Source organism: Buteo buteo, chromosome 1 (genome assembly GCF_964188355.1).
Source record: "Buteo buteo chromosome 1, bButBut1.hap1.1, whole genome shotgun sequence".
Lineage (NCBI taxonomy): Eukaryota > Metazoa > Chordata > Aves > Accipitriformes > Accipitridae > Buteo > Buteo buteo.
In genome coordinates this window covers 37510772-37534170 of record NC_134171.1, presented here as the reverse complement: position 1 = coordinate 37534170, position 23399 = coordinate 37510772, and the positions used below count along the sequence as shown (strand labels likewise).

At 39.0% G+C, this 23399-nt stretch overlaps 1 protein-coding gene across 4 annotated transcripts in view; it reads left to right on the top strand.

The window, feature by feature from the left end:
• TENM3 (teneurin transmembrane protein 3) overlaps positions 1–23399 on the top strand; it is a 340888-nt gene that overhangs the window by 133564 nt on the left and 183925 nt on the right. The window contains exon 1 of one of the 4 annotated variants that reach the window (XM_075028107.1): positions 12894–13029. The exons of the other annotated variants lie outside the window; for them this stretch is intronic. Within the exon in view, the coding sequence (XP_074884208.1) occupies positions 12975–13029 (55 nt within the window). The 5' untranslated portion in view covers positions 12894–12974. Of the gene's footprint in view, positions 1–12893; positions 13030–23399 lie in introns of those variants that run through there. 4 annotated transcript variants of the gene reach the window in all.

Sequence of the window (23399 nt, the reverse complement as noted above, 5' to 3'; positions counted from 1 at the left end):
ATAGCTCTCGCCTGAGTCCCAGTCCTACCAGGTGTATAGGCAGATGATTTAACTGTGTACCTGAGGTATATACTTCTAAGCAGACTATGCCATGGCTCATTTTCCCCTTCTTCATTACAATTTGAAGTATGTTGCATACTCATCAGGCAACAGAAATAATCTGCATAAATATTCTGACTAGAACTAAAGGAAAAACAGCTTTAATGTTTCAGGAGGAATATTCCCATTCCAGATCAGGACAAAATAAAGTCCTCAAAATTTTCATGACTGGTAATACAAAAAAACCCAGTTTTACTCTGATTCATTGGAAACATTTCCCAAAGATAGTTTTGAAATGCTTTGTTTAGATTTAAACTATATAAAATAACTTCTAATGATGGTTAGATTACATTTGGAATCAATATATTTTAAATGGGCAAATAGGAATATTTCTGAGAGATTTCAAACTGATCACAGAGGAGATGCTTTGGAGTGCACAGCTTTGTAGTGTCTCCAGAAAGCTTTACAAGTGAATTGTCTCCTCCAAAATTAAGGAGCCTTTAAGTATAGCGTTCAGGACTTTTAAATCCCTTTTGCAAAGAGGGGTTTGGTGCAGAAACCAAGATAGGAGTATTACAATGCCACAGACATTTTTCAAGTATAATGGCATTTCAAAATACATGCTGCCCACAGCTACAGATTTACAAAATACTGCTTCAGAATATGTGATGTTGGGTTGATTGGCACAGAAATGGATGCATACTCTGAGGAAAAAAAACCCCACAAAACAAAAAAAAACACCCAAGATGTTTAATGTTGTTGCATAATTGAAACTTGATAATTGGGTTTCCTCCCTCCCTCCCTCCCTCCCTCCCTCCACTTTGGTCCCCCATTTCTTTTTACTCTGATATCTTAAGTGCTCTAAATGCAGTGGCATAAAATTATAGTAAATGGAGCTAAAGTAAAATGTCTGTTCTTAAAGCATGTGACATAGTTTTAGCATCACTTCTCACATCTTTCCTTTGGACTTTATTGAAGCAAAAAGCAATCCCTTCTTACCTGGCTGTCGCAGATTACCTTTAACAAGGTGGTATTACACAAGAAGTGTACACTTGCATGTTACCTTCAGAAACCACACCTAAATGCTGAGGTGGAGAAGAGGATTCTGATCCATTCATTTCATATACTTGTCAGCTAGAGTGTCTCCCTTTGTAATACTTAAATCTGTGCTTAGAGAAGTCACACTAGACTGAGTTCCAAAGGCTGAAGCAAAATTTCTGTTGGTGTTTGCATCCATGTAGAGAATCATTTTGATATTTTGTGGGGGAATTATAAATTGGAGGATAACATTGCATAATTTCCTTCTGTGTATCAAAACATGCATGTTTAAAAACAAAAGCATTTCCCATACTTTCAGATAAAACACATCGGACTATTTATTTAAATTCTGTTTTACTGAAGGAAGAAGAAAAGAGTGGGGAAAAGATGAAAAGGTATTTCTTTCTACCAAAGCTACTCTCTCTCCCCTCTGAAGAGAGGCTACTAGGGCAATTTCATATTCAAGCTTTTAGCAGTGCCCATCAGCATGTATTATGATCTACTGAGGCTGCAGTAACAGTCACCTTATTTTATCCAATATTGGTATTGTCTGACAGGGTTATGGTATGGCTGCAGGCCGCTGGCTTGTGGTGGCTTTGGGGAGCCGTCCTAGCCTAGTGGCATCACCCTGAATTGCTGTGCACCTGAGCTGCTGAGTGGAGCTGCAGGAACCGGTGTCAGACTGAGTTGAGGCTGAAACTGGTCCAGACTGAATGACCTTTTTTTTTTTTTCTCCCCACTTGCACAATATTGTTCAGTATTGAAAATAATGATGTTACAGGTAGATAAATGTAAACTATGTTATTTTTTCTAAAATTATAGGCTGCATGCTTTGTTTTAATACCTGGCTTTTTTGTCAACTGTGTTAAAGAGGAAGTTGTTTTTCAGTTTAACAAGACACATCTCTGCCTTTTCCACTCAAGGTTGTAGGCAGAGCTGATTGAACTGGGGTAACTTAGTTAACCTGAACCTTTGTTTTCAGTTTTGGTAACTGCCATAAAGATCTTCAAATCTGTGTTGTTAGAAGCTAGTGTGGTAATTATGTTGCATTAAAAAGAAAAAAAAAAGGGGGGGGGGGAAGCAGGCCTATCTGGACCTGCGCCTGTGTCTCTTTAATTTAACCAAACCCCTGTCTATATGGCTTATTGCTTCTGGGATTTTAATGACAATGAAATGATTCTGTCTAACAGTATTTTTCTCATGCATGTAAGTTTTTTCTAAATTTAAAAAAAATTATTTTTCAGACTATAGGCTGTACTTATTTGTCAGAGAAAAGTAAAGAAAGCAATGAGCTTCACAGCAAAGCCACAACTGTCAGAATGAAGGGTTACAGACCAAGGCTACTGATTTAAATCTGGAATAATTACCACTGCTTTCAAAATACAAAATCCTTAAAATCCACTATACCTTTTCACAAGAGCAGTGATTGAGAGTTTTCCCTAGTGCTGCACATGGTTTGCGACTCCTTGCAAATCCAGATCTTTGGCACATGGCTTGAAGGAAGTATGTGGAAAGTTCATAATGCCTACCTATAAAACAGGCAGGGGTGGTGGGCTTGGGGAGGGGGAGACAGGAGGGGTTTTCTTTTGTGTTGCAAGTTCTTTTTTTATTTTTTTTTTTAAATGCATTGACAAAGAGGAAGGAAAAATAATGTAAGCAGCACATCTGCAAATGGCTACAGCCTTGTGTAACCCACTGAATTAAATGGTGTTCCCTACAGGCACACAGATCTGCCCACATGGAAGAAAATGTGGGATTGAGCCACAGTTAGAAGACTTAGAATATTAGTTATATTAATGAAAATCAACACAGAAACAAACCAAGTTAAAATTATGCTGTTTGTGATTTTTTTTCCTTTTACATTTTTGTTCACTGTATTTTTTCATTTTCTTTGTGCTTCACACCCACATCCCCCAGGTCTCCTTTTTCCTTTTTTTAAGTTAGAAAAAGCTGTTATCCGGTCTTGTGAACAAAGCTACACTTATCTGGTTAGAAGAAGATAATCTGTGTGAGCTCAAACGGGATCTCTGAGCATGTAAGCTAAGGTGAAGCAGGTAGGCTTACGTATGAAAACAGAAATCAAAGTCATGATTTCTGAGAGCAATATAGTTTTACTCTGATTATCCAATATTTTTACCCTGATTATTGTGTTAAGAAGTTTTGTTAACAGTTGAGCTGCTGACTGGAATATGGGATGTGTTTATATGTAAGATGGGACCTCAAGTCTGGCTGCAGAATAGAGGACGAATTATTTTGCTTGTGACTGAGGCAGTACTGCTTTTGAGGCTTTTTCTTTCCAGTCTTTTTCCTAGTTTCGTGCCTGACTTATAGTTTGGAAAGTTATTCTTTTTTTTTTCAGTTGGACTTTTTTTAAGAATAATTTGTTAAACCTTTGAAGAACTTATGTTGGCTTCTGTTGAATGGACTGTAAATGTCTAAAACACCAAGTATTTTCAGACTATACTCTGCCTAAGATGGTCAATCCGAACTAACGAGGCCTTGAAAGTAAACTGTCGTTTTCTGGCTTGCTGGACTAAGGGAGATGAATGAGCAAAAGCAGGCATGCTCGCTTTGTAGCCTGATGAAGAAAAAGAAAGTAATCCTTTTTCTTTTTCTTTTTTTTTTTTTTTTGTCCCAAGCTTTGCTTTCTTGTCTGGTCATACGATAAACCAGGATTGCTGAAAGGCTTGTGCTTCCTTTGCTTTCTCAAGTGGATAGATATCTGGCAAATAAGCGTGTGGTTTAAAAAAACCAATGCTCCATTGATATTAATGCAGCCAAAAAAATCAATGCCTAATCTTGTCAAATATACCAACTTCCAGAAGCATAATTAAAATTCAGAAATAGTAACAAGCATACCACTTAAGTACTATACTGTTTAAGTTTGTTTTCTTTTAGTATTTTTAATGGATATCCGTATTTCCTTTAGCATTTTCCCCGTTTGACAGTATGATCTAGTGTAGCAATGTGCAGAGCCAGACTTAGATGATTTTTTTTTTCTGAACATAGTTCCAATATAATAGTTTGTAGCCTATAAAATGTCTTTTCTGCCCAACACATCCCAGACATGTATTTTTCAAATAGGAGGTTTGCATTTCAAATTTGTATTTGAATTTAAAAGTAGTAAGATGGAATACCTTGAAGAGAGCAGGAATGGCTTATTTTATCCATATCTGATTGTGAAGGGGAGGAAGAAAAGCTTATTATCTAATCAGATGTATTTTTAGCAGGCTTCCATAATTGGCATGAGACCCTCAATCTAAGTACTTGTTTTAGAATGGAGATGAGCTGATGCTTTCATGTTCACTGGTTTGCTGGAACACAATTTCAGTTCACAGAGAGCTTTATGATACCCTCTCATTTAGGGGCTAGTGTCTAAACAAGGTCCAAGTCTCTAATATTATTAGTTCTTATAAGAAATTACTTGCTTATTTAATGCAATAATTGGAGTAAACTAAATAATTCCATTATTCTGGTTTGATTTTTTTTAATTAATTTTATTAATTTGTCTGTTTTATTGTAGGATTGTTACCTTAATTTAGCTAGTTTCATTTATAAATCTTGGAACACATATGTTTTGGTGCTGCTTCTTCAGATACTGCTACTGTGAGTAGATCCAAATACATGTTTGTTTAATCCACAAAGAATTTTTTGTAGAGGTACCCAAGCTACTGCCCAAATCAAAAGTAATGCATCCATGTGAGCTCACTACAGTGCCTAAGATAATCAGAAGCAAGGCTTAATAGCCTGTGCTCAGTACTGCAGTGAGGTAGTTAAACTGATCCCAGGATGCAAGCTACTGTTTTGCACATTTGGCATTTTGTCGAATTGTAGAAATATACTGGCTCCCTCAGATAGCTTTTTTTTCTGTTTGTGCTGCAGTCCTCTGTACTGTAGAAATGATCAGAGAGAGTTCAGACGACTGTACCCTGTTGAGAACAGTGGCGTCCATTTTAATATTTAATTCAAGTGCATGTAAATAACTGTGCAAAGCTTTCTTTACAGTTGTGGTCTGAAATAACTTTTTTTCTTTCAGAATCTCAGCTGTGCTCTGTGCCAAAATACACTTAAAATAAACTTATTTATTTTTCTAAAGGATTAATCTTGTAAACCCAAAGTAGCCCAGGAAAGTGTTGCCTGTGGTGGCAGGGTGAAATAAGCGAAGCCCATAGCTGGGTGTGTTCGTTGTGTGTTCCTAATAAGAAGGTCCGTATTCACTGTCAGACTTAATTAATGTGGTTTGAGAGGTGTCTTGCAGGTTAGTTTTGAATCAGTGTTCATCTGTCAGCTACTACAATTGTCTCCTGCTTACTTGAGCTATGATACTGCTCAACCTTTTAATCAAAAGTAATCAGAAGTGTACGGTGGGTGACAGTCACTCAGGAAACCCTCCCAAGCTTTAAGTCTTCTCCACTGCTTCGGTAGAAAGTGAAACATCTTCTGCATGCTCCCTTTGGTCTCTGAGACTTTGGAGAAAGAGGCTATTGGACTCTAAATACATCAATGAATAAAACCTGAGCACTAGGAGTTACTAGCACATAGGGCTTTTTAATTTTGTGTTGGTTGGTTGGGGTATTTTTTGTTAAAGAAAATGTCACCAGATTTCACTGCAGTTCTTTACATGGAGTAGCACCTCTTTTTCTCACTGAACTGCCCTTGTACTTTGAGCCACTGTTTCCATGTAGGTACGCGGTTGGTAACTGGACAATTGTGTCTCCAACTTCAGCAAAGATTGTCAGGAGCGTGTCTCCAGGCTGAATATTGCTGAATGTCCTCCACAAGGCTTGTATCTCAGCTTCCCAACTCTGCCCAGTGGGAGGTTGGCCAAAATATCTATTCTGAACCAGAAATGTTTGCTGCCTTCTCCAATAGCTAAGAATTCTTAAATGGCAAATCATCGTCTCTAAGATTTGATATGTAGTCATCTCGGGGGGGGGGGGGGGGGGGGGGGGATATTTACGTTTTCAGTTAGAGAAAAATAGTTGTGATACAGATCTTAGGGCAAAAATACTTTCAGCCAGATTTGTGTGCTTTGATCTAAAGTAATGCACCAAAAGTAATAAAAGATTAAATGGCCACAAACTTCAATGTCAGATTTAGTAGTCATTAAGATCTTTCAGGTATTCTGTACTCGTTAATTCAGTTCTTGGCTCATTAAAAATATATATTTGTTTAATTTGCAATTCCACTGGGACTTCAGAATTATTTTGTTAGTTGCAAAAATTCTTTGTCCTCTGTGTCGTAGCTGCCATTAAGCATTTCCAAATACAATGTTTTTTACAAAGCACAGGCAGTCTTGTAGTTAAAGAGTTCTTGTTCACAAATAAGAAGTGCAATCTAAAAGACCTGCATCAAAAACTATGTATGTGCTACATGTTCCCATGTGCCTGAGAGCAGACTCCCATTTTCCTTCACTCCCACAAATCCTGGTGTGACACAGTGATATGTCATTTTTCTCTTTTTCTGAAGATTTTGCAAGTGACCTTTGTGTGGAAATACCAGGGTGAACTTACTGAGGAGTGATGTAACTGTTCATATTACTCTAGCTTTGATTAATGTATTTACAAAGTATCTTTACCAGGAGTTCCTGTGGGTTTTTCTTTTGTTGTATTCTCTAACTGTTGAAGAGTAAATAAGTTAACTTACTATTGGGTGTTTTATTTAGGTAGTCATTTGATCAGTACAGTAACATAGGTATTTTAGAAGATGTTGTGTTTCTTATGAGACAATCTCTACAGTAAAGAGATGATCAAACAATACATTTTTTGGTGTTGGCAAACTAAAATTTTTGGTGCTGAAAAAAATGAGATGATATACAAAAGAACTTCGAGTACAGGCATTTCTTAATGCATTGTTGTTGAGAAAACCAGAGTATCTCTTGAGTGCTCTGAGCTGAAATATGAGACCTGAATTCAGAGCTAAAAATGACCATATGTGGAAGAACGTAGATGAGTATCTTAGGCTTTCAAAGCTTAAATAACTAATCCAATTTTAGTTCTGTGATTTAATAGATTTTTATAATGTAATGAACTGAACATTAGCTTGTACCCACAAAAAAAAAAAAATCCCTTTTCTTCAGTATTTTAAGTAAATTTTAATGAGGAAGAGCTAGTGAGGGTAAAGCAGAGTCTCCTAGATTCTAACACCTTGTGATTAAAAGCAATTTCTCAGACAGTTAATGCACAGCAAGTAGAGCATGCCCATACATTTGGTATTTAAAAAAAAAAAAAAGTTGTTTTCATGTTGTGATGCAGCCACAGTGTCTTGGAGATGGAAATAGTCATACGTCTGCACATAAAAAAATGTAAAGTGGAACAACAGTTGTGTGGCATAAGTTTAACTCTTAAAAGTTCAAAATTATGTGTTTGATTTGAGTGTGTCTTTTGTAATTTCTATAAACTTTAGGAAGCTCATTTTTAGAGTGCCGTTACTTCAAATTCTTTAATTGTTTTCAGTGCATTCTTCAAAGAAGCATATACATGGTATGATCCATGTATATACATATATGAGTATTCTCACTGATTTATGTGGTTACATACATAAAATATTCATACCTTAATAGAAACTAAAACCAGTCTTTATTGAGTTAAGTTGCGAATGTGGACACCAGGCTGCAGAAATGATTGATGGTTTTCTTACCACATGTAATAGCCTAACAGGATTTCACAAAACCTTTGTTCACACACTTTAAAATTATGAGAACGTTTCCTTAAAGTAAAGAGCAGATAGTATACTCTTAAGCTGCTGCTTCAATATTTCAGAGAGATTTTTCCAAGATGTTGCTTAAAAAATAGGTCTGGAATTTAAGGGGCATTTTTGTGTAAATAAACACTGTAGATTGCAGTTGCATATAGACTGAAATATGTTGTTGTATTCATTTTGTTGAATAGAGTTCATTCATTGCATCATGACTTGGTTGTGGATTTTTTTTAACACTTTCCAAAATAGAAATTGGAAGTAAGGTTAATTATAAAATATGATTCTATTATATTTTTTTGTTTCTGTCTGGAAATTACCTGCAAGTATATTGAGAAACAGTCACAGTCAGATTTCACCATTTATTAAAAACCTCCTAAGCCTGAAGTGCTGCCTTTTCCTCTTCAGGCCCCTGCCCCTTACACCCTTACTACAAAGTTGCCACCAATTGCTTCCTTGCCCTCTAGTTTGCTGGAGTGAACTCTGCGCCTCAGTGATGATGTTATACCTCCCCTATGATGTGCCTGCTATATACGTGTTTCAGTGTGGGTCGGGAGTATGGCTAGCAGATCTCCTAGCTTACCATACTTCAATTTGTCTCATGGAGCGTTGTCAGAGCACACGCTCTGATGCCGGCTGGGCAGCGCTAAGCTGGAAAACGCGCTCCAGAAGTGCTCTTCCCGTCCTCGGCTGCGCACGTGCTCCTGCCCACGGGACTATGCTGGAACTAGCCCGAAGCGAAACCCTTAAAATACGAATCACGTGGCTGTCGGGTTCTCGGCAGCAGCTGCTCCACACAGCAGATCCGCTCCTGTTGGCTTTACAGGGTGTAATGTAGCCGCCGTGCGTGAGCCTTGTGTCCCTGGTGGGAGACCTGCTTGCCTAGCGTTGCAGGGTCCTTCTCTGATCCCATCAGTGCTGGTGACAACACAGTTGTGATCCTGGGAACAAGCATTTGAGAGGGGCACTCTAAGATGGGTACCAGGAATTCATGTCATTCATCAGAGAGGAGTATTCATGTTGTATGCTGTAATCACTGTGATTAAGGACTGTAGTACTACTTTGTTGTGGGTAGCACCCGCCTCATTTTTTTTTTACCTCTCCTTTTTCTCAGGCTTGCTTATCCTCAGGAGTGAAATTACTTATGGCCAACGTACTCATTCCTGTATGCCCCCAGTAATTTACTACAACTGCTCCGTTACTTGTTACCCTTTGATTGGCCTCTCCATGTAGTCATGTAGCACATAACACAAGATGGATTGTATGGCATTCTCTGCTGGGGAAAATCAACACATAGAGCAGGCTTACTGCCAAGATGCTCATAATTAAACTGTTGCTATGGACAGGATTACATCAGTGTTTCTATCAATCATTTACTGCAGTTTTGTGGCTATCAGTACTTGGTTTTCTTTTTAGGTTTTATTATTTATCTTCCTTCTACTTACCTTAGTTTTCAATTGAAGTGTTGCAGCACATAAAGAGAGATGTATAAATAAAAATAATTATTGGAAGACATAGGGAAAGAAAGAGAACCCAATTCTGTCATTCTGACTGTGAAGCCAATATCTTTGTGAGGTGTTTGCGTTTATTCAGCTAAGAGAAGTGGCCAGAAGCAGTCATTCCCATTCAGCACTCATTTTTGTGACTAAAGAGACCGCTGCGAAACTACCATGATGTGGTAAGAGTCTGTGGGGCCAGAGTGTTACCAGTTTGCATTAAAATGTTGCAAATGCAGTAGAACAGCAGGTGTAATAGAAAAACAGCAGCAAAGCAGTTAAACCTTTAATTATTTTTTGTCCCCCATCCCTTCTGATTCACATGCAGTAAGTTGTGAGACGGACTAACAACAGTATAGCATGAAGTACACTGATGTATTGGAACAGAGCTTGCTTGCCTGAATACAATGGCTGTCCTTCACCTGCTACCATATCATTGTTACTCTTATCCCCTATTACAATGATCTTCAGCAAGTAATTCCTTTTGGTAGTGCTTAAAATGTTTCATATTATAGCTAACTAGTGTGCAGTGGATTTAATGTAGAGAGGTCCAGGATTACAGCACAAATAAGTTAGTCTGAGGGTAACAAATGATATCAAGTGCAGCTGAGATCACTGTAACGAGATAAACAGTGTGGTGTCACAAAATTGTCTCCCAGTTGACAAAACAATCCATATTTTATAGATTGCCATAAAAATTGAAGGATGGAGTCAATTATAGCCAATTATGATGCTACGTTTACTGGAGGAGTTTTCATATCCTTCAGGGAGGAATAAGGAAATGTTCAAGTCAGAAAAAGCTTTTGCATTTGCTTCCTTGTTTTATCTGAACGCAGGGGTTTTTTCTTATTTCTTCAGGTGAGAACTGCATATGAAAGCTGGGACCAAATTATCTTTAGGAAAAAGATTTTTTTTTTTCTTTTTTTTTAATGTTCTTTCATGTTTCTTCATGTTGAGCATAAAATTATGGTAGATAATATGGCAAATATAACAAGAAAGTCAAACATCAGCACCCCTCAGTTATCTTTGGGTTTACTCCAATAGAATTGTAAATGCAGCCTGGTGATGGCAAAACCTGCTTAGACAATGCATGCTGACATCTTGAATTTGACTTGCTCCTTTTCCAAAAAGGAGCCTTCATGTCACTAAAGAGATACCTAGTAGATACTGCATATTTCTGAATTTAGTCTATTCAAGTGAAAATAAAGGAATGAGAGCATGGAACAATTTGCTGTGACCCACAGTTGCTTTTCGGTGAATAGACGTAAAATGGGATACAAAAGCAGTGTATTGAAGATGAGCAGATGGATACCCATATTAAGGTTTCTGGTCATAGTCTCGGTGGCTTAGAGGCAAGCATTCATTTAATGACATAGTACTCTGTCATTTAGATTATGTCCCTCCTCCCATTTTGATTCTCAGGTAGCATACTGGGGAGCTGTGCTTGTGCTGTAGGATTGACTGTGAGTAGTTTCCCTTCCCTAGCAAAGTATGCTGTTGGTAATTAATTAAAGATTCAGATATATAGATAAAGGTGTATTCAGAGACAAAAGCCAACAGTAAACAAGTTGTTTGAGTAATGTTTCAAAGTGTTATCCTCCTGTGTTCAGGATTTCAATTCACCAGCCAGCTTCAGAGGGTGACCTAGTACATGTACCAGTGACAAAAGCTACTTGTAACAATTCAGATCATGCTTTCTGCTTTATGAAATGGGATTGTAAAAATCCTCTCAAAAATGACATCTGAAATAGCATTAAAACACAATTTCCCTTTGATAAGGTTTTAACGCACTCATATGAAAAGTGACACTGCTTTGAGTGGCTCTGTGTCAGCATTATGCGATGTGTTGCACATAAGTGACATTAATCCATTAAGGGTGTGAGGGTCACTTATTTTTCTCGTGAGGTCATTAAATACCTTTATTGATTTCTGTTCAATCAGTTGCATTCTGCTGGAATACAGCGATCTCTAGACATGCTAATAGTGCTGTTTCTAATAATGTTCATAGACCATAGTTTTAAAGACAGATATTACATTCAAAATAAATTATCATGCCTAAGTGAAACACAAAGAAGCTTAAGGAAGTGATAATATTATGCTGTTTGCAAAATACCTAAATCTCCTTTAGTGCAAAAGATGATTTTGTGACACAGATGTTCTAAAAATCAGTAATTACCCATCTTCAGTACATTTGTTGCTTTTTCTAATTGTACAAAATTAATTTTTGTATTTGGACTACTTCTGTTACATGATGATAAAGCATCTTTTAAAAATTGAATGCAAGCCTGGAAACCCTGTCATAGTAAATATAAAATTTGTAGTACTAGTATTTATGCTGAAGACTGTTTAAACTTTGGATCCTAACAAATGCTGTACAATGAACTGGTGGGTAGTTACTATATTACTAGATTATTTTTTCATTTCAAGCAATGTTGTATATATGAAATGCTAGTGGATCAAATGCCAATAAGAGTACCTTTCTTCATGATGAACAGATCTCCTAGGAGGAAGTACGTAAGACTGAATTAAACATAACAGGTGCATTTTAGCTCTGTATGAATGGATGCACACTAGACGAAAAAAAAAGGGAAAAAAAGGCATGTTCTGCCCTCCCTACTTTGATGCCATCCTAATGACTGTACCTTGACAGTTAGCCTGAGCTTGTTTCCTTACCTAAAAGATAACTTCAATTCTATTTTCTATTTTTCCGACTTAAAAGGAAATGAAGCTTCAGATGAGTTTAAAATCTGACGGAAGAGTTGTGATAGTCCAGATCAGTTGCAATAATCTGATATTGTAGTTGTTGTTCTTTACCTCACCTCTTCTAGCTTTTTTCCCTTCGGACGCAAATCGTTCATCAGAGTAAATTCCCAGTTTTGCCCTGGACATAGCAAAAGCAGACTGGTACATTTATCTCTGCAGCTAAAACATGAAGTTTTCACTTCCAGGCAGCAAATCACATCCTGCTGAGGAACTACTGTTTGTATTGTGGGTTTCTTCGCTAGGACCCTTAAGGGACTCTGACAGGTCTTGTCAAATAACGTTGGTCATCCTTGTCTCAGACACCAAATGATCCCAAGTAGTGGCAAGTTTATTGCCTTGTCTCTGGAGAAGCTGTTGTTCACTCAGCATTTTCTTCATAGGCTGCCTGCCTGATTTTGTTGAAGGAAACCTGAGCAAGGCTGTGTTATTAATGAATTATGACAGGCCTTTTGCCTATCAGGCAGAGAGGTTCCTGCTATCTCCTTTTAAGAGAAAAACTTAATGGAAGATGCTCAGCTGGGCAAGCTCTCTGATGATACTCCTTAAGTGCTCATCCCAGGCTGATGTGAATACGCAGAGAGCCGTGAAGCTGCAAGTGGCAGCGTTTAATACCGTCTCCCTCATAATGCCTGAATAATTTTCCGGAGAGCGATCGCCACTGCTGTGAACGTGGTTATTTGTTTATTTTTCACCTTGATCTTGGCAGATTGCTGATCTAGCTAATCTGCTGCGCGCGTGGGGCCAGCAGCGGGGGGGACCCAACGATGTTTCCCTGCTCACAGCGCTAGCTCTCTCCTGAACACGACAAGATCGGCAGCCGGAGCTTGAGGCAGGCTCCCAAAGCCTGCCAGAGTTACGTGGGCTGGCTCCCAGGTCTGCTCTGCAAGGGGAGCTGAGCGATGCTGGCGGAGGATGGGAAGGAGGTGACGAGGGAGCCGCCTTATGTTTTTCTTAATGGATGTTTGTGAGCAGGAAGGAGATGGCATGGGCTGTCGGGGTGAGTTATGGAGCATGTTTTGCAGTCTCCCTCCGGTTGGGTGGCTCATTATGTTAAACAGTGCAGCTTTTAAAGTGCCGTAGCTCTCCTTTTATGTGCCTTGGCCTTCATTTGCTGAAATGCTTTGAGTTCGCGGCACTCAAGTAATTTTGGAAACGGGATGTAATTACAAGGGTTTCTTATGCTTACCAACAGCTTTTTTGAACCAGTGTAATTATCATTACTTGCGGATACTGTAAATTGAATATCCCCTCCCTAATTACATTAAACTCAAGGGTTGGCTGCTTAAACAGCCAAATAAGAAAAGTTCATCCTTTACTATAAATAGAAAAATTGTTCTTTTAGTTCTGCTGACCTTTAAAGTGAAGTGCTTTACGCAATGTCGTCAGGTGTACATTATAAAGATAGCTTGTAATTAGATCTGTAATGAAGAGCTCAGTTAGAATGGCTTTCTGAAAAACTTCATTTATTCAGCGTTTTCTAACTGCATGACAGAATTAAAGTTTCAGGGTGCATCAGGACTTCTAAAGGGGCTGGCTGCTGTTTCGCACTTCACCTGCTCCGCACCAGTGATTATTTGTAGCTGCCCAGTGCTACTGCCATTGCTCAAAGGCAGCTGCTGTAGCTGCAGCAACTTAGCCCAGCCTATTGAAAACAGCACAGGGTCAAGGGAACGATTTATCCAGTGGGCCAAGGGTTTCTGTGATGAATTAATATTTCTTCTCTCACTTCAGGAGACAGATAATGACTTAATTTGTAGTGAACTGCAGAATAAAGAGAGGGAAGAATCAGCTTACCTGATTTTTGTTTGGTTTTCTTCAGTCAACAAAAGTAACTGTATTTGTGCTGAAATGCAAGTCGTCTCGTCCGATAGAAGGACACAGAGCTTTCGTTAGTGAGTTGATGTGCCTGCCTTGTGTCTGTAACAGCTTCACCATTTCTGTGCATTGCTTTAAGAACACTGAAGGCATTTCTCTGAGAAGTTTGATTGACTTCTACTTACTTGCGGTGACTGAAATTTTTAGTGCATTGCTACCAGCTAATATTTACTTTGCTTTCTTCATTCTACTTTAATTAAAATCATGCCGTTTATTCCCTGTAGAAGCTTTTTTGTTAGTCAGAACTACTTATTTTCCCAGAGCGCTTCCTGCTGAGTGTCCTTCATGACCTGTCATAAAAACGTGCTTGGACAGGACAAATTGAAAAGTGTGTCTTCAAAAAAGAAAGAAACTTCAATTACAGTTCAGTGGTAGAGAATTACGGCTATAGGAAGAGAATAGGAAAAAAAAACTTATTACATAATGGAATATTATAACATTGGAATTGAAATAACTCCTAAGTGATTTTTAATGACACGTAAGGCTAGAACAATGGCAAAAAATAATTTGCAACTTGGTCTATTTTAGAACGTGTTATTAGTCCATCCACACTCTCCTGTAGGAACTCTGAGCTAACAGTTTAAACTAATGAAATACACTGCATAGTTTTATTTCTTGTTGAAAAACACTTATGTTCATATTTGATACATTTATGAGTTTAAAGAATAATTATTCATCACAATTCTGGTTTTTCTTCCAAAATACTTCCTACCTTTCTGTATTTATTGTACGATAGGCAAAGCTACTTTATAGATTGTTTATAGATTGTGGTAGTAGTGTATTTCTCTTGCACACATGCGTGTGCATATATGAAGTGAATAGACAGTATTTTATGCAAGGAAGTAAGTAGAGAGTACACTACGTGTAGCCACTATTGATAGACAAATTCTGTGTCTGATGTTTAACAATCCAAATGAAAACCAGAACAGTCTCATGGCCCATGCAATTAGACAAAGATATGAGTAGTATCAGTCTGTTAGGAGACAGGCAAATCCTTTCTCATAAAAGCAAGAAGGAGATGTTTTAGTAGAGTTATATAGAGATTAGCTAGAAATATGAAGGCCTAGACTTAATTTAGTTGTTCCCTATTAGAGAACCTCAGTGGGTAAAAATATTGGTGTGTTGTTCAAGCACCGAAGAGTCTGATTACAGTGGCACCTTGAGCAGGCTAGCCAATAGGAAAGAAAACAAGGAAAAGAGAGCAGTGAGAAAGGCAAGACTTTGAGATTTTTAGATTCATTTGTTTCTACTCACCCTTTTGCGGGCACTTGTGTTTACCCTTAAGACTTAAAATCTTTAGTCACTTCAAAATGGCACAGCAAAGCTAGCTGGCTGGCTGGCTGTATACTGCTAGAGTGAAGGCAAATCTTCAAACTTGTCTTTTCCCAGCTGTTTCAAATACTAGTAAAGCTCCTGCATTTAGCATTTAGCAATAGCTATTGATACACAGTAATGCTTTTTAATAGAGCTCATTGGTGGTATGTAATTTGTCAGCCTCTTTTTTGAACGGTTTATCAGCAAGTATCTAGAAGGTGCTGTCTCCTTGAATTTTGGATAGTCTCAGGGAAAACTGTTATGAAACTGAGATGCAGACAGTGTTAAAACTGCTGTCTCTGTCCCCCTAATTATATGTCACTCTTCTGCATTAAGCTTCTTTCTGTTTTGCTCCTACCTTTGTAAAAGTAAACACAAAATACTCAGTGATGAAGCATGTCCCCTAAACTCCTCCCTACTGGAAGCAGAGACAGTGTATGAACTGGGCGGCGTTACAAAGTGGCATAATTGTGTTCTGGTTTTGTTTCCTGTTCAGTTCCTAACAATACCTAATATTTGGGCTGCTTTCTTTTGGCAGCTGAGCACTGAGCTGACATTTTGATGGCACTATTTATTGTAACCCCAAGGTCTCGCTCCTGAGCGGTGATGTTCAGCTCAGAGCCCATCACTGCACATGTGAAGTTAAGGTTATGTTTTCCTATGTGCATCACCCTACACTTATCCACACTGAATTTAATTTACCATTTCATTGTCTAGTCACTCAATTTCATAAGGTCCTTTGATTCTTCACTGACTGCCCTCAACCTTACTGCCCTGCCTAAGTTTGTATCATCTGCAAACTTGGTTGCTTCAGTGCTCAGCTACCTCTCCAGGTCAGTTACACGTATGGAAAGAGGAGCAGGTCTCAGTGCAGATCCCTGTGGGACTCCACTGGTAGGCTTCCTCCACTTTGCAGGTCTGACCATTTACCACTAATTTCTGGTTATGTCTTTTAATCAGTTACATTTCTGTGCAGAGACCTCTGTTTTGCCATGGGTACTTAGTTTCTTTAAAAGCTTTGGTGAAATACATGTTAAAAGCCTTTTGGAAATCCATGTAGACTGCGTTGACTGGATCACTGGTTTCACATGGGTGTTTGAGCTATTCAAAGAATTGGGTTAATTTTGTAAGACAGGACTTCGTTTTATGAAAACTGAAATTTGACTCTTCTCAGACATGTGCCTACTTAGTCTATTTGTTATTATAGTTTCTGTTAACTAGCATATAGACATCAGGCTTGCAGATTGCCGTTCCCTGGAGCTTTTCTGGAACCTGTGTTAGAAGTTGGCAGCACATTAGCCACATTGGAGACCTCAAGTAGCAAGGCACTGGGGAGAGGGATGACACATCATCATTAGTAATTAGCTATTCTACCTTTGAATTTTCACTCTCGGATGAATGCTGTCTGATGCCAGCCATTTGTTACTTCATACAGAGAAAGGACTCGTGTGTTTTTGTTATATACTTCCGTAACACCCAGCACAACAGAGTTCCTTGTACCCGCCAACATAATAATAGTCATAAATTAAAATCAGATCAGGTGTTAAAAACTGGATTGAAAACATGCGATTCTTGCTTCTATCATTATCTGCAAGTTTTAGTAGTACACTGTTCTGTTTTGTTTGATTTTGTATATTTTCGTTTCCTTTATTGGTGTTTGAGAGAGTAATGCAAACAGCTGAAGAAAGGGCAAGATTTCATTTACAGAGAATGAGACTTTAAAAATCCTGAAAATGCATAGAGTGGTTATTTCAGTTATTTAAATCTGGGATGTTATTTGAAACCATGGTACTCTAGAAAAAGTCAGATGGAAGCAGTATTTTTAATTAGAGTTTCCTTTTAATAAAAACGTATATGGCCTCCATCAGTAATTATCAGTCTTAAATTACATCAGTCAAATTGTAGCTCGTGGATAACAAATGTGCACCAGCACCATGCCTGGTTTCTGAGTGAAGCTTTTGTGATGCTTCTGTTTGGGGGAATATTCCTTTGGCATTCCTCATTACACATCTCTTGTGCAAAGCTGAGCAAAGTTACGAGTTGTGTTAAAAAAAAAAAAAAAAAGACTGAAGGAGAAGTTTGGGGTCACAATCTGCCATTTGTTTGGACAAAGCTGTGTCGATGTTTGTATTGTATATTCAGATTTTATGGATTCAGAACTGGTTTTTAGTCACACTGGGCTTAAATTTTGAATCCTTCAGGTTTTTGAGCTTTTTTAACTCCCTGATGTGGGGTTCCCACCCCCCAAAGCAAAAGGACGTTGAGTGATATGCTTGACAGCAGGTCCTTTTGCTGCTTGGAAGCAAAAAGCAATAAGGCTCCTCAGGTGTCTACAAAAACATAGCCACAATTTTACTGCAAAGCTCAGCTGAAGAAAGCTCCCTCCCACTCGGGTTGGAGGCAGAGCAAAAGATTGTCTGTTCTTGTGTTTTTATCTTAAGGAAATGGGCTTTGTGGCCCTTTATAGGGTCCCACGTGACATAAAAACTGGCAGCTCTGATCCTCCAACTTCACTTTGCTCTGTATTTCACGTCCTGTCAGCCCTCAGTGGGAGAAATGACTGATTCTCTTTTTCTTCTGCCATGGGCGTTCAGGGGCATAAGGTATGATTCATCACAGACATGTCACTCAGTCTGATACTCCATCATGCTCATATTGAAGGCACGAGAAAAGAATACAGTTGTAACTGGGATTACAACATTTTTCCAGTTATGCTTAAGGACTTTGCCAATTATAGGAAGAAACAATTTCTGTATTGGTAAGTTTTCAGTTTGTCAAGATGAAGGTAGAAAAGGTGAAGAGAGAGAAAAACAGGGCAAAAATGACCAAGTAATGACATAAAATGAATTACAAATAATACATGAAACTAACATGAAACGCATTTAACTTAAATGGTTTGGCAGGCAAAGATTAAATGGAAATTTACCTACAGTGCTGAGCACTGCTTATATAGGGGGGTTGGTAGTGATTTCATTCCTGGTCTTTTGGTTTTTTTCAGTTACTGCAGACACACCAGGAAACTGAAGTACCCTCATAATTCTTCACCAACATAAGGAAATACAGTGTAAAAGAATTGCCAAGTTCTATTCCAACCCCACTTTTTTAATGATAAATACATGCACTGTACGGGAAGGCTTCCCCACATCCCTCCCCACTGTATTCATAATTTGTAGAGGAATCTTCTGGGTTTTGCCTTCAGAAAGATCTTGTTGGCAAAATATCTTGGGAGTGGCAGAAATAGGGTAAGGAACAAGTTGGATATCAGTGCTCCAATTTGCTTGGACATTGGCAAGATCCAGCTGTCAGATTTGGTATTGAGGAAAAAAATCCCTCACAGGTCTGAATGTCAGAAAACTTTGAGGCCTTTTGTCTTAGGTTGTACTTTCAATGAGGATCACCTGCTAGGATTATAGAGATGTATTACACCCATGTTAAATCTAGTTCATTACAGGGACCTTGAGCATTGGTCTCCTGAGGACTAACATCTATATAGTAGTGATTTGCAAACTGTAGGAGAGAAAGTGTTTAATAAGAGGATTTTGAAAATTTGTTTCAAACATAAAATAGATATGGAAGAGGACACAGAAACTACTTTCTTAAACAAACAAAAATAAAGGCAAAGTGGGAGTTTAGGTAAGGATGATAAGAGGCATTATGTAGATGGTCTGCTCCTTGGAAGGTTTCTGAAGACATGCAAGGGATAGGCATGAGCTGTGGGCTTGTGCATACCAGCAAGTCACGGCAGCTGAGTTGGATGTCCACACTGCCATCTTAGTACATAGCATCTCCCATATAAGACTGTGTACATCCACACATGTACTTTTTCACACCTGCCTGGAGTGTCTCTAAAACAACAATGTTGAACTTCAGATTTGGTATCAGGCGTGGTATTTTCTGGCCACAAATTGACCATTTGTGCTTACTTTTTGTCGTGGTTTAACACCAGCCAGTAACTAAGCATGGCGCAATGTGTGTAACAATAATAATGGAATGTTGTGGGTGGAAGTGCTGTTGGAGTTGCTGTAGGAAATTAAGAGACCTCAAGATAAACAACGAAGCTTGGTCTATTTCCAGACCTCCTTTGGAGAGAGCAGCTACAGAATGCATAGGTAAACTGGGACTGACCATAAAATTATTTCAGTGGGTGACTTTAAATACAGGTATTTTGTGTAGAGAAATCGTTATGAGTGTTCTTTCAGCTCCTTTCTGCAGTTCAGGGATGCACAGCTTATAGCCTGCATGCTAGATTTGCAGTCCAGTCGTTAATTCAGTCAGTCATCTGCTGCTTTTGAAGGGCTGGCTGAAACCTTTTGGTGTTGGGCCTTCTTTTCTCAAGCTCCCACTTCTTCGACGCACAACAGGCCAGCCTAGCTTGCAGCCAGCACGCTTTCTGCTCCAGAAGGGCCTTTGCTGAGGAGGGTAACCAAGGCCAAGCTGTGTGAATTGCTGTTCAGTCGTGGTCTGCTCTCAGATTCCCCCCGTCGTGGTTTCAGCCCAGCCCATAACAAAGGACCGCGCAGCCGCTTGCTCACTCCTCCCCGCCTCCCTCCGGTGGGATGGTGAGGAGAATCAGAAAGGAGAAAAGAAAAAAAAAAAAAAACAAACCACGCAACCTCGTGGGTAGAGATAAGGACCGTTTACTGGGACAATACAAAAAATACAACAACAACAATGGTACTGATAGAAGAATATACAAAATGAGTGATGCACAGTGCAACTGCTCCCCACCTGGAACCCGACGCTCCGCCACTTCCCCCACCGAAAGCCCCGAGGATTGCCCCCGGCCCGCTCCCCAGTTATATACTGAGCGTGATGTCCCATGGTATGGAATAGCTCCTTGGCTAGTTCAGGTCAGCTGTCCTGGCTGTGCCCCTTCCCAGGTTCCTGTGAAAATTAACTTTATCCCACCTGAACCCAGGACACCCCCTTTCCTGGCAGCAAGGGAGCAGGCAGGGCCTCAGTTGGGCACAAACCCAGGGGTAATGCGCATGCAGAATAGTCACTGTGTGCGTGTTTAGTAATTCCAGCTTTTCTGGAAAGCGTTATGCCTCCCGCTCTGGCTGTGCGCTTGCAGTCCAGTTGATTCTCCCAGGCTCAGCCCCATTTGGCTGGTTCTTCCCAGCCTGCAGACGGTGCTGCTCCCGCTGTGGTGTGGAGCTGAACCCCTCTGTGGTACACGACACGGCTGGATGGATTTGTTGCTGAACGCGCTGTCATTTCACCGGCAACACTGAGAATAATTTCCAGACTTCACTGGTGTAGGCACTGCCTCCTTAAAACGTAGACTGGGAGAACAACTAGCAGATTCCTCCTTTTTGCGTGTTTATTTTAGGTCTTAATAGACTTAAGTATTTCAGGACTCTGTAGTAAAATAAATGCCTGAGGGAGCCTAAAGTGTTCACACATAACTAGGGCTGGCAGGAGAACAAGAATTCAGTGTCATGAAAAATTTAGTAGGCTTGGCATTCATCTTGATGAGGAACTAAACAGTTCTTCAGAGATTTCAATTAAAAAAAAAAAAAGCAAGGGAGAACAAGTTGCTCTGCTATTAGCTGAGGGCTCATTAGCTGGGACACTCACCTGGAAGGTGGGAGACCCAGACTTAATCCTCTGGCCTGAATTAAGCAAAACATTCAAGCGTCTTTTCTCTGGTTAGGCGCTGTCTCTGCATGTTTGTTTCTCTTACGTTGACCAAAAGTTTGGTTAGCCATCTGAGATGCCTCAGCAGGTGGTTGCAAAAGTAGTTCTAAGTCCCTTCTTGTGTTGAAGAGTCTGCAGTTCCTTCTGGTAAGTGGTTGGGGGATCCTGCATAAAGTGCCCAACTGTATCCACTTAGCCCATTTTTTTTAAACATGTCTGAGTTTGCTTTCATCAAAAGAAACAATGGCATTAGCAGTATTACTTGTGTATTTATGTTATTCCATGTACATGTCACAAAATGCTGTAAATAATTTTTAACTATATTTTGGTATGCCAGTGGTTTATATTAAATGGCATAGTTGTTTTAACTAGTGCTACTACATTCAACACTCCCACATACTCTTGTCTTGATAATTTTTTAGTGGAAATTCCCTTCCTTTTCTACTATACAGTAGTTAATTTGTAGCAGAAGCAGCATATGAAACTCTTTAGTTATGGTGTGAGGGGAAAATAAAAGAGGTGTCCATTAATGTGAAGGGTGTATGGAAATAAAAGGGCAAGGAGAGGTAATATGGAAGGAGGTAGAGGTTTCTTTGGCTGTAAAAGAGAAGACTGGGATGTCAGGAAGCCTTGTCTCTAGGAGGTCATAGATGCCACGATGTAGGTGGCACTGCCTTGACTTTATATATGTTGTGCAATTCTCAGAGGTACATTGCCTGCTGGCTTTGCAGTGTTAAATTCATAACCTTTGCAGGGGATAGGAGGCATGCAAGATAAAAATAGTGTATTTTGCAAAGCAAAAAGAAGAGGGAACGTGCGTTTCTGCCCCCAGACTGGGATCCTGGTAGGAGATGCCTGAAGCAAGAAGATAATTTGGTGCACTCTGTCCAGCAACTTTAGATTCAACTAGCATGGGAGCCCCTCCTTCAAAGCCTGGTTTATAGAAAACTAGAGGGTTTGTTTGGGTTTTTTTTAATGGATAACATCAATGAAGACTAATCTGAGCTTGGGGTGTGAGGGGAAGAGCTGGATGCATTTTAGTCCAATAGATTCCATGAAAACAGACTGTAACCATAAAAACGTCAAATAAAGCAGTTGTATATTATTGTTTATAAAGAATTGTTTTCTGCTTTTTCTGCTAATCAGGCATTTTCATAAATGTATTTTCCTTCCAAATGGATATGTTGTTGTTCCCATGGAGCAGCTGCGGTAACATATTGTACTTGCATGTTAGGATTTTTTCTTTCAATTGGAATGATGCATGAGTCATTTATGCCTAAAACATAGTAAAACTTATTATACCATCATTCATACCACATCTTCTGAAATAAACAGATCCAAAAAGACACTTGCAGTGAAAGTTGGATTCCTGAGAGTTTGCATGGGCTGATGAATGTTATGAGCTGATGCATCATTTTTATTTAAAAGAAATTTGTGTATAGTTCTTAATATTGCTGCCTGCTCACCTCAGCACACATAATCTTAACAGCAGTGTGACAGAGGGGTTTGTATTAAACTGCATTGATTAACATCCTCCTCTATTTGACAGGATCTGACTTTGAAGTATCCTGTGATTTCTTTTCTACTTGTGGATGTAAAAATTCTGACCAAGAATTGACTTTGTAGGTTGTACTGCTTTAGAAAAACACATAACGAATGGTAACCACTTCAGAAAACATGTAATGAATAATTATTTGGACTACTAGGATACCTCAAAGATAAGTAACAAATGCAAACAACACAAAGAAAAGAAAACATCTCAGATAACTGAGCAAGAGAGCTAAGACTATTCCTTTGTCTTTATCTCTTCATGTAGATACCATGGCATTTTGAGTGTAGGAGGCTAAATCAAGTAGCATGTAGTAACAGCAACTGCATCAGAAAACTGCATGCATGTTAGGCATAAACATGCCAAAGTACAAAAGGAATAAAATATGGGTAAACCCGGTTTCAATTCTCTGTTTCTATTTTTTCTTTGCGCTTATAAATTGCATTTTATATGGTCTTACCCTTTCAGAATGAATATGTTAGCTTGTAACTGGTCCTGCGTAATCCTTTCCTTACATGGTATTGCATTATCAAGCATCATATAAAATTAGTTACTTTGTGCTGTTATGAATGTGGACAAAGTCAAGCCATTAGTTGGCTTTTTCAGGGGCTGCTCTCATAATTGGTTACATTACTTCTTTTTATAAAAGGAGCATTGTGTGAACACAAATGTAATCTTGGCCAAGAACCTGTTAAAAAGTGTCTTTTTCAGAGGGGAAAAAAAAGCAGTTGAATAAGAAATTTGTTTGTATCTGTTCTTATCAGCAAGTGCTTTGGTAGGTGTTTTGGTAGTAGAGATTTATGAAGGTTGATGTGAGGGAGTGGATAATCTTGGAAAGCATGTGCAATAAAGTATATGGGGAATTTTAGTTTTACAGGGCAGGGCTTCCAGACTGATGCCTTTAAATGCTTTGTGTGTAGTAATTGGCTTTTATCTGGCAGGTTTTACAGGTACTGAGAGGTGCATCTTGAAAGTATAATGCTTCAACA